Source organism: Typopeltis vanoorti, chromosome 1 (assembly GCF_054136105.1).
Source record: "Typopeltis vanoorti isolate ZY-2024b chromosome 1, IOZ_Tvanoo_1.0, whole genome shotgun sequence".
NCBI lineage: Eukaryota > Metazoa > Arthropoda > Arachnida > Uropygi > Thelyphonidae > Typopeltis > Typopeltis vanoorti.
In genome coordinates this window covers 113,757,362-113,774,431 of record NC_143549.1, presented here as the reverse complement: position 1 = coordinate 113,774,431, position 17,070 = coordinate 113,757,362, and the positions used below count along the sequence as shown (strand labels likewise).

General features: G+C 34.7%; 1 protein-coding gene across 1 annotated transcript in view; it reads right to left on the bottom strand.

The window, feature by feature from the left end:
• LOC150110323 (H2.0-like homeobox protein) overlaps positions 1-15,699 on the bottom strand; it is a 51,135-nt gene extending 35,436 nt beyond the window's left edge. Inside the window, exons 1-2 of the mRNA XM_090392896.1 lie at positions 15,230-15,699; positions 403-630 (exon numbers count right to left, since the gene is read on the bottom strand). Of these exons, the coding sequence (XP_090249022.1) occupies positions 403-630; positions 15,230-15,581 (580 nt within the window). The 5' untranslated portion in view covers positions 15,582-15,699. The remainder of the gene's footprint in view (positions 1-402; positions 631-15,229) is intronic.
• Positions 15,700-17,070: the final 1,371 nt, after the last annotated feature.

The following is a 17,070-nucleotide window of genomic DNA, read 5'->3' as shown; positions in this document are numbered from 1 at the left end:
AAAATAAAAATAAAATAAAAACTGAAGAAATGAATAAGCTATTTTCGCAACCATTAGCAGAAAAAAACCGCAATTTAGAAACATGAAGACTGCGATTTAATTTAATTAGTCAATCAATGGTTGTCTTTTGTTGATTTTAATAGCAACGCATATCAGTACATGAACCGATAAACAAAATACAGGTCACGGGTCAGAAGAATTTAATAGAAAACTGAAGATAAAACCGAAGCTATGATCTTGAATTTGATAATCAATATTGCAAACTCTGTTCAGAATTATTTGTGCTTAAATAATTTTAACTTTATCGGCAAACAAAAAAAAAAGTAAACTACAGACAGATGTTACGACGATCTCCCATTAATAGAAATAATAATGAAAAGTGCTTTTTGCATTCATACTCACCCTGGTTAAAATTAGAAACGAAATGAGTGCTGCAAGGAAAGGTATAACGATAGCTCGTTCGGAGGATGTCGTTGTACGGTTGTCCGCATTGACAGGAACTGATGCTTAGCTGACTTGGCACCGTGAGGACCGTGGATCTGGCAGTTGAACTGATGGCCGTTGTGAAGAGGACGGACGGGGAAGGACAGATCGGACAATGACTGTAGTCGATGAAGTTGTTCTTGGACACTGGAAGAAAAAAAAACAAAACATTCCAGTAATTCTAACACCTTTCATTAGATAATGAGTTGTTTTAATTTTAGCTTATCATGCTTTCGATTATAAACGAAAATTTAAAATGCGGATGTGAACTGCTATTCCATCAACTTGTAGTTTCGATGTTTCATTCAGCTTTAAACTCGCGAAGAAGAAAAGAAACTCAATGTGGACCAAAAAAACTTCACTTGCTTTCATTTGGATTTTAAACTTATGCATGGACTAGGCCGTAAATACGCATAACCACAGAATTAAGAGAGAAAAATAATCCCACAAAAATGAGGTTTTTAAATAGATGAAGCTAGTTACTTTTATTTAAAAAAAAAACTGATATTTTCATTGAATTACAATGGCAAAACTTCAGTCAATATGAAGATTAAAATTAAAAGGAAAAGAAACGTATACTCTTTCAAAAAACGTACATTGCTTCGCACTTCTTCAGTCCATTGGTCCCTTAGGACGAATTACGATGAATTCGTGCAGCCAGCATGCGACCTCCTCTATTGCATTCCCTAAGAACAAGTATTTTATGCCTGACGATGTATATGTTCACGGAGATGGTTTGCCTATTTTGAAGAATGATAAGAAGTTTCCGGAGAAAAATCCCCCCTACCTCCGTATCCGACCGACTAACTCACCTTTGATTGAAATGCCCCGATAAAGGTTCTTTGCGTCATAGACGAGATTCGAAACCAGGTGTTTCCAACCAAAGGGTTCGTCTCTACCAACTAAACTACGGAGGCTTGCTTTGCACTAAGTAAACACTTTATTGTAAGTGTTTCACGCCTGAATCGGATGAAAGACGTTCTTCGAATTCTCTCAACGCTTCCTCTTCTCATGCACAATATATTGAACAATGAAGACCATTCCAAAACTTTTCATGAAAATGACTTCGCCTTTTTCTTCCCAATTTCAAAAGAGTTGATATAAGAGGGACGAAAAATATAAGCAGCATATCTAAAGCATCCTATAAAACATTTTTTTCGAAAAATTTCTGCAAGGTCTCACGATAATTTTTGGCATCTTGTGCTTCCCTATGAATTGTCTAAATAGGCAATATCACAAATGACGTAACTTCGGGGCCATGATTAATTATCTATTTTTGTGAACTGTAGTTGGCGTGTTTGCACTAAGATATTTTCCATAGGCAGTCTCGTACTAAACATTTTTTGTTTTTAATTTTCAATATTTATGTCGTGTCTAACTAATATATTTGGAAGATAACTTACATTTTTTTTTAAAATTTTTGAAAAGACTTTTTATCTGTTCTCGTCAGGATAGAAGAAATCTTGACATTTTCAAAAATAAAAATAAAAAATAATTCGAGAGGCTAAATCATCTTAAAATGGAATTTCTTTAATAATATAACTTTACAGTAATTATGTAATCATTACAGATATATTTTGAATTAACCTATTCTCGAGCCATAAATATGCACTTTTTACTTAAAGTTACATAAATCCACCGCTTATTTAACCAATTTATGAAATCCATTCTTCATGGTTTCGAACCTAGTAGTAAATTTTAATACTTCTTAAGATAGTAAGATTTTATTTTTGTTCCGATGACAATGATTTGTAATATTTCGTTCTTTTTTTTTTTTTTTTCCCTGTAAAGGCAGAACAGCAAGATCACCAATGCTTATAACCTAATTTAGCTTTCCTAACAGTTCTTGTAAGGATATATGAAGCGTGAACTATTTGCAAATGAGAAATTTATCTTTAGATAGAGTTCTAATTACGTTATATTGGAACAAATTATACTTGACAAACATTATATTCTTGTCTATAATTATTCGCGAGCAAACAAAAAGTTTGCACGTGAAGTAACTTCACGACTATTATGGTTGTAGATGACTTCACATCACATCTACTTACAGCTTATATTGACGCTTTGTTAACCTTGCCTCAACAATCACAGATAATGTTTCATCACGCGGAAGTTGTTTATTGTCATTGCGACTTGCGTTCTCTTTAAATGCCCTTCTGTATTTAGTAATTAGCTTTGGTGTCGCGCACCTGACATATTTAACAATCTTAGAATCATCTTCGTTTTTTGCTAAGCGACAATTCATTTGAGCAATGTGACTTATTTCCATCCCGGTCTTTCAATTTTTAGAAAATCAGCAGAAGGCTTAATGAACCTCTTTTGTGTAGGCATCAAATGCGAAGGATATGTAATATTTGCTTCTAAATTTTCCTTGTTCAAGGCAAACCATTCCTTCCCATAATGATGTTTGTCACTTAACTTTAAAATCAGAGGTCAAAGGAAATAATTTCAAATGTGAAATTATTTAACGTCTGAAATTTAAACTCAAAATTGTGTTTAGCGAAAACTAATGATCCTTGAGCAGTTTGTTATTTCTATAACACGGCGGTGGTTCAAATATCCACAATGATTGTCACATTTTTGTGACGGAGCAATTATGTCAAATAACGTCTTCTGCGTCTTCTTCTTCTTCTCAAAGACAAATTCGAGTAATTGCCACGTAAATCTGTAGAAAAAAAAATACAAGTAAAAAAAAAAAAAATTAAAGTATATACAGCAACAAATGGCTTCCTGACGAATGGAAGTATGCGATAAATGCTTTCATAATTTTTGGACAACAAAAGTACATTCAATAGCATCATTAAAGTTTACATCGAAAATCTTCAGAGGTTAATTAAAATCTCAAAGTATAATACAATAGTTAGAAACTGAAAAAAAATAACGAAATGGATGTGTGTGTGTGTGTGTGTGTGTGTGTGTGTGTGTGTGTGTGTGTGTGTGTGTGTGTGTGTGTGTGTGTGTGTGTGTGTGTGTGTGTGTGTGTGTGTGTGTGTGTGTGTAGTAAAATAATTTTACAGATCTCCAACTTCGGAATTTATGTTATCATAACATCTCAAAATAATTTTTATGGATATGAAATACGAAGTGTAGATTCTTCCGATAGTAAATTCGTTACATAAACTGTCAATTACTTTGAAATGAGGTAGAAATACAGATAATTACTCCATGATTCTGGAATTGGAATTTCTTCGTGCTCAGTTAATTTCTTTATTGAAATATTCAACTTTAAATTTCGGCTTCTGGCTAGTTGGGAGTAAAAAGAAAGAAAAAAAAAGCCTCTCCTCTTTGCTAGTTTACTATGAACATTGAATAACTTTCTTTTAGCAAACGATCGTTATAGGAACTGATCAAGTGCAGAACAAGACAGAGAGAGAGAGAGAGAGATTATATAAAGCGAACGTTTACATTCGCTAAGTATTTCTTGCTATTTGAAATCCATGTATAATAAGATCGACAACTTACTGCATTTCCAAAAGTGTGAAGTCTAGAAATTAAAATATTATATGCGAGATGTTAGTTTAACTCAAATCTCACTTACATGTATGATAACGAGACTGATAAGAAATGCCATATCTATCACCTGAAAATCAGATAACACGTAGCATCATCAAGATAATGAGTTTCCTTTCATCCATACGGATGGTAGGGGCAACTATGCTACCATACTACGGAAGTAACTATGAGCAAAGTGGTTTCCCGTTTCCTTCCTTGCCGTACTATATCCTATGTGTTCAGGTTTGCCTGTTTGGGGGATGAAAAACCCCAGGATAAACTGAGGTAAAAAAACGGCACTGTCAACGTCCGGCTAACTTGGCTATCAGCTGAAGATCCTTCAGCTCCTCACGTCTCCGACGAGAATCGAACCTAGAGCACTCCTTCCACCAGACATATGGTTGCGAAGCGCAAAGCCACTAGGCTAACCTCGCGGACATCATCAAGATAAAAATATTATATTGAAACCAAAGTTTCTGTCTCGTTCTGTCAAACTTCTGAAAATAGCATTCCTGTTATTTTTTTTTCTAGAAATTCGTAGGATCCTTTCTGGCAATCAGAAAAAAACTTTACCTATGGCATCTACAATGGGGATTAATTATGGTGATTAATAAATTTCAACACCATAAATTTGTTGCATACTTGCAAAATAGAATACTAACAGAAGCGACAGAAATATCGTATTACATAACTATGATAGTTTGTCTTAATACTTTACACAGTTTAAAGCATGCCAGTAGAAGTTCAAATAAGAGATTTCGGAAACACTGTTGCGTGTTATACTGCACTGTCTATTTCATCGCGATCCGATGAGGTAATTAAATATTTTCACGAGGCATTACGAAAACATATAAACCCTCGATTTTTAAATAATACTACATCACTGAACCCTTGCAGTAAGCGCAAGTGAAAGAAAAATTCAAGAATGATTTGTGATCTAACACATTGTAGTGCACTAAACTGTATTCATGGGTGAATGGGATGATATCGTCATTCACTTGATTTTAAGGTCCTAAATTATTATTATTATTATTATTACAGAACAACGAGAAGAAATATTTCTTTACAATTAATTTTAGAAAACAAAATACATTTTTGCAGTCAGTCACTGAAATGCGAGAACCATACAGCCAAAACCGAAATGTTTCAGCTGAAAAAGAACCCGCCCCCCAATGAGATTCCTGAAATTTTCTGATATTTCAAGCGGTCTGTACTAATAATTAACTGACACAGAGTTTTAAATAGGTGGGAGATTCTGATACTTTGTTCCTGCACTTAAAGGAAGATTACTAACAGAAACAAAGAATTTACAATACAGTATAACATCCACGAGGCTAGAAGTCGGTCACTGTAATGCTGGCGTTCAAAGCGCGCGTTGTCCAGTGTTCATTATTCGGCTCTTTCTGCGGTATTTACACTCTGCTGACAGTTCTGCTCATCCGTCATTATCCTTCATCACCCTAATCTGCTTCTTACGTAATACACGACGGTAACAACAAATAACTGTTGCCCACACAAGTTCAAGCGCACAGCGAATTAACTTGGGAAATATTTGAACCAACCAATTTGCCATGTTTGCTCTTTTCTTTTTCAGTACTCTCATCAAAATAGGGGGGGGGGGAGAGATAGCGGGAAGAAAGATTTCTTGACAACGTTAACTTTAGAATGAATCTTAAAACAGAAGACTGAGCGCATTATGAGTCAGATATATATATATATATATATATATATATATATATATATATATATATATATATACAGTATTTTTTTTTTTTTTTTTTTGCAGAGAGAGAGGAGAGGAGAAACATATTAAGATCATACCTGACCCCTCTCCATGTCGTGGGTTAGGCTCACCCTCACTTAAGTTTCACATTACTGATTGCTATTGCATGGAGATTTTATGAACTGTTTTACATTTGAAGCAGAGCAGCTAAACAACCTAAAATAACAAGCAAGGAACTTATGTACAATATAACACTGCAGGCACGGTCGCGATAATATGATACTCAGTGACTAAATAAAGATGAGTTTGCGAGTCTCATGTGGGCGGCAAAATTTTTTCTCTAAAAAAGTTGGTGTTCTCCCTTCTCTACCCGACCCTCCAAAAAAAAAAAAAAAAATCTGTGACGACACGTATTAATAGATATAATAATATCTATAGAGCTACACACACACACACACACACACACACACACACACACACACACACACACACACACACGATTATCCACACGGAATCAAAATATATTCGAATAAAAAAAAATTGAAAATTGTGATCGCAGGGAATGTCTACAGATAGGGCCATAAATCACAGCAAAAATCACCAGAGTTCTGCGAAACATTTCTAGAAATGCTCTATAGAACATTTTTATAGACATCGCATCTGTGTAGAAACGCTACCTGAACATACCAAAAATGTTTTCAACCCAGTCGCTGCATTCTCCATAAATGAAAGTCAAATTAAGACGTTAGAAATGCTTAGTGATCAAAAATAGAACCATAATTAGACTGCCATTTAACAAATTCCTACGGTTTATCCCATCAGTCAATTTATGTTTAAAAACCACAACATCATCGAAAAATTTCAAGCAAATCTGCGTTATAAATCATGACGAAAAAAAATAAAATAAAATAAAACAAAATAAAACTTCGAAATCACTCGGTTTACAATTATTAAAGAAAACATAGCGGAGCATCTTTCATGCTCATTTTATCCCCACATACGTTTACAATGGTAAACTGGGGCTAGAATAGATAGAATTTATTTGCCTAGTTAGTCACAATAAAAATTTCTCACCTCAACAAATTCATTTGGATTCAACGAAAGGTTTTTCCATCTTCTCAGTCCAGCATTGAATATTTCTTGTTATATCTAATAAGTCTACTTTTGAATGTTTTATGTTTCTGGCATATTTATGATTTTCAAAGACTAATAAACATATAAAAGGAAAAAAGTATATATTATATATGCGCAAGGATGACACGCAAAATCGTGAAGCGTTCCACATTTTGCGGCCTGGTTGCCCGAGTGGATAATGTATCCGCTCTCTAGCCAAAAGGCTGCGGGTTCGAATCCCGCCGTGGCATGGATGTTTGTGATTGTCTGTGGAAATACTAGTGATGGTGGTGAGCGGTAGATGGCGATGGGTGTAATTGAGGTTAGTTGTAGTTGGTGGAGACAGAGTTGTGGAGTAGGTGTCCTCCTTCGATGAGTCTTTGAACTCTCCTGGAGGTGTCATGTAATAACAATAATAATAACATTTGTATTTGATTTTAAAATTACTTTGCTTTTTTTCTGTACAGTTTTATATAGATAATTATGATTATTGTTTTAAAATCCTTAAACTTTTGCATTATAAATGAGCTCATTTACATGAAATCTATTTTTCTGTTCTATGCCATGCTTAGTAAGTTGAGAATGCTCAGAAACTCGGTAAAGTTTTATTTTATTTTATTTTATTTAACTTATTTTCTTAACTTGGATGATCTAAAACTGCTTTGTGGTTGTATTATTTTAGGAAAATTTGATTTATAATTATATATATCGGAGAGGTTATTTTTCTGTAAGCGGAAATATTCATTTTTTAAAATAGAAAACTTTTCACTAGAAAGAGATGCAGCAAAAGATTTGGGATACCAAATCTTCACTTTTTTTTTTTTTCAGTAAATGGAACTGCAAAACATGCTACTGTAATTAACGGGTTTGCTATTGCAGTTTGACAAACCTAATAAGCGGTACATCGATGACAATAATTCTTAGCTACACGTGCACGCGCACAATAGGAACTCGAATTAGGAATAAACAAGTTTATCAGATTATTCTATTTGAAAATGTTTTTTCAATAAATTCAGTAAATTTGAGATACCTTCGTATGAATTCATTCAATGTGGCTACTCTCATTTGACAAAGTTTTTGAGAGTTCCATTCTGAAATACTCTGAAATATATATATATATATATATATATACAGTAAAACCCCTTTTTTACACTTTATTTACATTTCAGGGGACTGATGGAAAAAAAGTGCCAATAGCAGGAAAGTGTAAATAGCAGGAAATGTAAAAAAAAAAAAACATTTAAAAAAAGGCTAAAAGATGACTTACTGCTAATATGTGAGTCTACATACTAGATTACAAAATTTAATAACTGAAAATAAATGAATTTACAATGTACTTAACATTTATCTATTTTAAAAAATCTTTAATTGCTGATTGTTTTTGCTTTTCGTTTTTTTTTTTTTTTTTTTTTTTTTTTTTTGACTTAGCGCCAGATTGCTTTACATTGAGTTCAATGCTTGCCCTGTTTTTTACTATCAAATGTTCAAAGTGGACACGGAGAGTCCAAGATCTTATGTTAAATGCACATCTAAATGCAAATGCACATCTTATGCTAAATGCAAATGTTCCGGCATGCCAATTTACACGTCGCAGAATTGCCATCTTTTCTTCTACCGAAATACATTTTCTGTCTTTTTTCTCCATGTTACTAACATGGATAATCCACCACCGCAAAGCAACTTTCACACGCTAAATTACGTTGCAGAAATTCTGCAATATCAATTCGTACTGTGATTGAAAAATCGCGGTATCGCTCATCACTACAGTACTGCTGCATGCGCGCAAGTCACCGTGATGGCGGAAACGAAACTACAGCCGAAAGCAACGCCACCTGAGAACAGAAATGCGCAGATTTCCGCTGAAATCGATTCGAAAATCGGTATTGCCACCGAGGGAAAAAAAAAAAAAAAAAAAAACGCAAATCACGGGAAATAATGTCCACGTCAAGTTGTTATGGCGGGAAAACAATACATCGTGAGAACAGGTCTTAAGACGGGACCAACAGAAAATGACGTAAATGGCAGGAAAACGTAAATTGCGGGAACATAAAAACGGGGTTTTACTATATACAGTATATATATATATATATATATATATATATATATATATATATATATATATATATATATATATATATATATATATATATATATATATATATATAGAAAGTATTTTACCTTGGGTATAATAAATGTTAAAGATACTAAGCTATTTTAAACCTGGTTTTACTCCATGGAGTAAAACCAGGTTTAAAATAGCTTGGTATATATATATATATATATATAATACACATTTCGGAAATTATGAACTACGCGTCAAATATGGAGTTTGAGATGTTACTTCTGTTTTGTATGGCACTGAATCCAGCTGAGTCTTTTATGTATAAAATTAAAACTAGTTTTGAGCATGCAATTATGTTCAAAATGCAGTCAATTGTAAATTGATTATTTTTTTAAGAAAAAAAAATATAGATGACATATAGTAGCTGTAGTTGTCGTTACATCAATTTTCGATGTCATGCGACAGCAAAATAGCAACGGATGCTCGGTGAGTTTTAAAGTGTAACTTTACTTACATCAGGTTTTTCATCAAGTAGTGAATATGCATCTATACTCCGTCTCAAAATATTGCGGCGAAAGCATCTTTTTCTGAATTTTAATGATTTGTGCATTTATTATTACATGAAGTTCAGAAGATGAAGTTCTCTCATGAGCGAAATGTGGACTCAGCCATCGTGTTCTACATCATTGGAATTAGGATTTGTATATTCAGCTGGAGATTTAATAAGCGAGTCGGATGAAATGTTTAAAAGCGACAAGCCACCTCCATTTGAGACTTCTACTAAAGATGATGAGGAAGAAGAAGAAGAAGAGAAAGATGAGTAATCTGTTCAAATAAGACTAATAAATTCACTAAACGGAATTTGTTACAAAGGATGACATTCGATTAAATTAAGTATGTATTGCTCTGATCAAACTCTGGGGTCGAAAACGAACTTCCTAATCGCGCTCGGGATTCAATTATTGAGAAAAAGTCAATAGATTGCATTAATAAATGGCACAGAACTTTCCTATTTAAAACATTGTCTTTTTGGATTAGCCACTAATAATCCATTTCCAAGTTTCCTTAAATAATCAGAAAGAGAATCTTTTATTTTATTTATTTATTTATTTTTTTTTAAAAAAAGGAAATGTTTTAACTTTTACCGTTATTACAATGGGAATCGGCAACTTTTGGGATTTTCCGATAGAATATAATAAGTGAAAAAAAATCATAATCTCGTCTCTTTTTGGAGTTGTTCTTCTTAGCAGATTTGTATCAGCACCAGGCTAAACACAAAGTCGCAGCTAAAATAAAAATTAATTCTCCAACCCCGAAATTCTTGACATCTTTGATGGAGTCTGATTGGTGCCTTTCACTCCTGTTTCTGATCTGCCATAATTTTATTCTAATTACAATCTTCAATTTACAGTTCATATGATCTGTAAATTGAAGCACGTAACTGAGGTTAGTAACTGCAGCTTAACATTTCTGGTAGCAATTATTCTATGATGCTACGTGACAGTCGTAGCATCTTCAGAGTTATTATGTTACAAACTTAGTAGATACATAACAGCAGCGAACAAAGACAAAATTTCCGTCCGAAATAACTAACATGTACATATTATATATATTATATTTGTTAAGCATATTTTAGTTATTTCTCAGTCAAAAAAATAAGAGCTTAAACGATAATGAAAAGAGATCAGAATTAAAAAGATATTATTTCTGGAAAATTTTCCATGTTACTCCTCCAAACACCCAAGACAAAAACACCAAGCCGATATGACATAGCCTTGATATATATATATACAGTATATATATATATATATATATATATATATATATATATATATATATATATATATATATATATATATATATATATATATATATATATATATATATATTTTTTTTTTTTTTTTTTTTTTTCACTGCTGGTTGTCAAAATATACATCAAACAGGAAATTAGCATCAACATAACTTTTTAAACCGTGGATGGGCTAAGGGTTTTCTTAATTTTTTTATATCATTGATATAAAAAATGGGCGATATAAAATATAAAATGATGGGCGATAGATGGCGTTGATGTTAGTAGTGTCGTAGTGGGGAATTAGGTAGCAGGAAAGATGCATTTAGCGAAGTAGAGTAGTGTGCCCTCCCACGATGAGTCCTTGGACTCCCTGGAGGTGTCACGTAATAATAATAATAATAATTGATATATTTCTTTACATAATTCGGAATCCCTGCTCAAAGACCAAACACACAAGTTTTTTAAGCTATTTCAAGTACACCTTACAAAACCTCGGGATCAGCCTCCTCTCCCTCAGTCTAATCATACGGTTTTAAAGAATATCATTAATTAGATTGTCACTCAACGAAATACCTATTATAACAAAACCGAATTATTATTTGGGGAGATAGAATTTTCCAGACAACGTCCTCCTTCCCGGTTAGTATAGCATCATCCTGCATCATCTGTTTGATCCAAGCGAAAAGAGAAAGCGTCTTCATGTTCAGCTGCAGACATTATATAAAAAGAACAGAAGCGTTTGTGCTATAACAATACTGGATGAAGCATCTCCTTCTCCTCCAAGTGAGATGCACGAGGAATTGGTCCACTTTTGGATGGATGTCCTTTCTACTCCTCCACCATACCTACCTATTTATTCCTTCCTTCTGAAGGGAGACAATTTCTTTTGATGAAATATAGTCTTCACTTCCAACTAGCTCATCAGCTGCGTAACGGACGGCTTTACTGCTGTGGAGCTTCAACGGGTTCCTCTGCCTATTTTGCAGGATTTAACTGATCTACTTCTGTTTTTACCAAATGTCTACCATCATATCTCTGCCAGTCAAGAACACTGTTCATTCCAAAGAAGGAAGATGCATCTGTACCCTCTGACTACCGTCTAATTACGGTTGCTGCTATTCTCTTAAGTCTGTTTCATAAAGTGTTAACTAAACGTCTGCAGTCAAACATCCAATGATTTTAGGCAGAGAGCCTTCACCCCTGCGGATGTCTGTACTGAGAATATATTCATTCTTTTCTCTCTTCTCGCTGAATCCCGATATCAACTCCGACCTATTTTTATGGCGTCCCTGGACCTCCAAAAGGCCCTTGATAGTGTTTTCCTTCAAACTATACTTCGAACTCTGTGTATCACAGGATGTCCGGAAGCTTTTCTCATCTACATATCAGAGATTTACTCTGGAAATTCCCTTACTATCAACCCTGGGTTCCAAATCAACGTCCATCCCAGCACTTAAGGGGGTATACAACAAAGAGATCCTCTTTCTCCTATTTTCTTCAATGGCGTCATTGATGAGTTTCTTTGCTATCTTCCAAGCTATGGCTACTCTCTTGACACGGCCACTGTTAATGTTATGGCATTCACTGATGACCTTATACTCATAGTCTCTACTAGAGGAGGCTTGCAGGACTCCTCAACGAAGCAGCCTACTCCTTTCAAGTTCAAGGCTTAAACATCAATGTAACAAAGTCGATTACGCTTTCTCTTGTCCCATCAGGTAGAGAGACAAGAAATTCAAGATCGAGAACTGTGAGTTTCCCCTCAGTTCTGGAGGAATGGAGATACCTGCAAGCCTTCTCTTCAACAGGCCGTTCCTCTTTCCTATTCACTCTAGGATCTTTCTTTCTTTTTCTCGTATAGCTCCAGTTAAACCTCAACAGAGGCTCTTTATTCTAAATTATTTCCTTCTTCCTAGACTCCACTTCAGAAGTATGTCTTGCTGCTTCTAAGGACTTCATGTATTAATAATAATTATCGATGTGCCTCTCGATGGGGGCTTGATGGAAGGACACCGATTAAGACTACCTTGGTTGAACAAAGGAGAGCAGATCATGAGAAAGCTGCCTACTATGTTGAAAACCAAGACTTGGTACGGCTGCTTCAGGAAGAACACCACATCGCACCAAAATTTACCTCTGCAACTGCATCTTTTGTATGGTGTCAGCAGAGTTATCGGAACTTATTAAGCTTTTGACTCGTTCTCTGGGTGATTTTAAGGTACTCTCTTTGCGTGCCTTGCAGGGCACACTGGCTGCATGGAGGACTTACCAGAGAATGATTTTTTGAATCCCTAGGTCTAGAGTTGGAGAGTACAGAATATTGCTGGGGCCTAGGCCTCCTCTGGTCCTACATGTGGGACCATAGTATGTAGCACTGTTTCAGTGCGAAGTTAGAAAAATGAAATAAAAATTAAATTAAATTACGTAATCTCCAATAAGCATGCAATGGTCTCACATTAGGCAAAGAATTTATTCCTACTTAAAGCAAAAAAAGTAATAAAATAAAGCCATGCGAATATATGCTAGGTAGTCTGTCAACCGTGTCGACAAGTAAGACCACTACTGGAATATTCTTCTATAATATGAAATCTGTGCCTTTAATATGACGTCAATGATGTAAAGCAAGGGAAAGGATATGAAAAAGATATTTTACTTAACTTTTTTTTGTTGTTGTTTGTAATACAAAATGTTCTGTGTGATGCACACTAAAATAGTACTTATAAGTCAGTATGAAAACCAACAAATCTCATTATGTAGGGTTGTGTATTATTATTATTATTATTATTATTATTATTATTATTTTCGTGACACCTCCAAGGAGTCCGAAGACTCATCGTGGGAGGACACTTATTGTACAACTCTTCGTCTCCACCTCTACACCGAACCTCTACTACCAATCATCATACCATATTGGCTGCGTTGTATCGATAATCAGTTATTCTGCAATGAGACTGCGTAGGGCGATATCTTCAACTGTGAAAAATAATTCAGTTTTGTAGGTAGACAGCATTTCAGTCTATTCCCTTGCGAATTAAGTTGTTTAGTAAATAATTTGAACAGCTTCGAAAAGGAATTACAGTTTTAGAGCATAATTAATTCGCATCGAAAGTAAAAGCAATTTTTAGAAGTCCTAATAATAGAAGTAATACTAATAGTAAGTTAAATTGAACTTAACTTTTTTAACGAAAGAATTCCTGCTTTTCATTTATACATACATTTCTACATTATAGAATTTTAATTCACGCGATGTAATTCATCTACTGCTGAAAGACAATACTCAACATCGATGCCTACGATGGAATTCGACCACGTATTAGTCGAAAATAGAAGTAGTAGTATCCACGACCGATCGACAGTTGGAATATACTTCGTCTACAAATTGTTTGTATTCTCCGTTAGGGTTACCTGCTTTTCGAAAGGAAAAATCACTCCAGAAAAAAAAAGAGAAAAAAAAACGAAACCCACTATGCCGTATGAGAACGGCTAACTCACCCTTAGTCGATAAAACTCTCAAAAAGGTTTTCTCACTTCATGAAGAAAATCAGACTTTTCCAGCCAGAGGGCTCACGTGCTACCAATCACTTGCACATAGGACGATTTTAATTTTGTTTTATATCGGTCTAATTCTGGAAGGAAAAATAAGAAATCCTAAATACAAATGATATTAAATTCCGTGTAATCGGAGTGGAGTCCTTATTTGCTATACTTTGGAATCGTTTTGCTTATCGGTCTCGATCGGCATCTAATTCATGTAAAAATTAATTATCAAACAATATAATAACAACAATAATAATAAATTAGAACTGAGCAAAATTTAATGATGACAAATACCAAATTTCATTGAAATTTCCAGACAGAACTTTAGTCTGGAAATTTCCAGACGAATCTAATATGAAACTTTGCAAAACGTATTAACAAATACTAATATTTGGTAGTTCACTACTTTTTTTTTATGGTTTTCCTTTTTTTTGTCTATACAAATAATATTATAGTGCTACTATTATGTTTAGTAGCACTGAACATATTAGTATCACTATCACTATGCAACTAATATGTTTAAGTTAGCATCTTGTTACAACAGCTTATTAAATGAATTTGTTTAGAAATATAGTCAGGAGTAATTTATATAAGGAGTAGTTTACAGTAAGAAGCAATTGACTTACTAGTGTTCTGTAAGCAATCACTTTCACATTATTTTCACTCAAAAAAAGAGGATGTGAATTGTGTTGTTACTTCATTGCCTGCATGTGCTCTTTAAAATGCAAGAAATAGAGTAACTCTCTCTCTCTCTCGCATCAGGGAAAATATTTAGCATGTATCACTTGAGAATTTTTGTAGATCCCTGAATATTTTCTATGGGTTCACTAACCTCCTGGATCGCATTAAACTCCAAACGGACTCAATGTATATTCTCATCACACTTCGCGGTATGGTAGTTGTGGAATTGTATAAGTTTATTGTGGTTTGTTGTAATTTAAGCAAATTAAACAATAACAACAAAAATAACAATCTTTAAGATCTTAAATTCCGAATCCGGATTTTATCGGCAATCCAAACTCACCTTTATGTTTAACAGGTACGATGTCCGAAGACAAGATGCGGTCGATACCAAATTTCAAATCCCTCCTGGAAGATTTCGTTGTGACAACGTTGGTCGTAGTTCCAGGATGTGCTTCCGGGTGGTGAATGGCCGGTGACATGTCTTGACATTCACCGAGGGGTTCTGCGATAGAGGTCGTGCGTATTTCTGTCGGGCAACACTGTGAACTGACTCTTCGTAGTATGTTGCCGCTATCGGCCGAACTTGTCGACGTAGGTGTTGAATCGCTGTAACACGCTGCTTGTGCTGGCACCGACTGCACTAGGGACGATAAAACGGAAGGGCAAATGACGGGAGTACCGGCGATAAACATTGCCCGCCTTTCGTAACACGGGGACCACTAACCGCCGACGGAGAAAACAACGACCGTTGCAATGTGGCCAGTGAGTAGATGTCAATCTGGCTTACGAGCATCTGTTCGGACCACTTATACGGACGCTTAAAGGTCCAAAAGAGGCACATTCATCTCCCTCAATAAGGCTATTATAGTTTGTTAGGGAATATACGAGGCACGCGAGCCACTTGTATCTGATGACGGACATGACAAAGAAAGTCTAAAACATGGAAGTAAATGAAGTTTAATTCTAGGATGACTTCAGACTCCCACTCTTTTACAAAGAGGTTTTGACCTGCAAATGAAATAGACGTCTTTAAATGATAACGATTGAAATTATTATATTCAGATTTTATACACAGATCCTGTTTCTTAGAGAGGAGTATTTCTGTCATTTTTCTGTTATTTTCACTGAACTGGAACATACGATTAAAAAACAGAAAAAAAAATCAACCTTCGGGTAAATGTATCTAGAATTAGGTCTAGTCTATTTGAAAACCTATACAGATCAAAGGTTTTATTATCCTACATTCAGAAACTTAATATATATTCAATAAACAGACCCAATCATATTTTCTCTGCTTAAATGCATACATTCTCTACCGGACTAGTTGGCAAAGTGGTTAGTGTATCCGCTCTCCAGCCAAAAGGCTGCGGGTTCGAATCACGTCGTGGGTAGGGGTGATTGTCTATGAAAATATAAGTGCTAATGGTTGGTGATATATAGTTGGTGTAGTTGAGATTCGTTGTAGTGGGTGGTGCAGAGTTGTAGAGTAGGTGCCCCTCCCTCGATGAGTCTTTGGACTCCCTGGAGGTGTTACGTAATAATAATAAAAAAATTATAATAAACTGTCACCTCTTTTCTCCTCCTTTTCTGAAAGTCCCTCGAAATTAATATATCCCCGATTTTTTTTTCAAACTACTAACTGTAATTAATTGTCGGGGAAAGAAATCTCGGGATGAAAAAATAAAAATCCCTCTGTAGCCAGTGAAGTTTATTATTTTCCTTATCTGATAATATGGCTAAACTTCGGTTAAGAGCAAAGGAAACTTCCAGTCATATTTGATTCGAATGATGTTAATATGGAAATACCTTTACTAATCTTGAGGAAAATTTGGCTTAGATATCATCCATTCAACATTTCATATTCCTCTTTGGATTATTGTAAGAATGCGAAGCGGGTACCTACTCGCTGCAGTATTCGTCTTATACTGCTGACAACTAGTTCTCATCTCAGGAGTAAAAAATTATCAAATAATAAGTCTTGATCCGTTCTGAAATTATGAAATACTATCGAAGGAACGGAAAGAAGTCTTTTGATTCCTCTTTACCCGAAAGTTAGTTATACAGGGTGTTCGGGATAAATTTGACAGTTTCGTAAGGAAAAAGAAAATCTTCTTTGTATCTATTAAATTTAATGAATTGACAAAAAAACATTACAGGCAGAGTTAATTACGATACTATCAA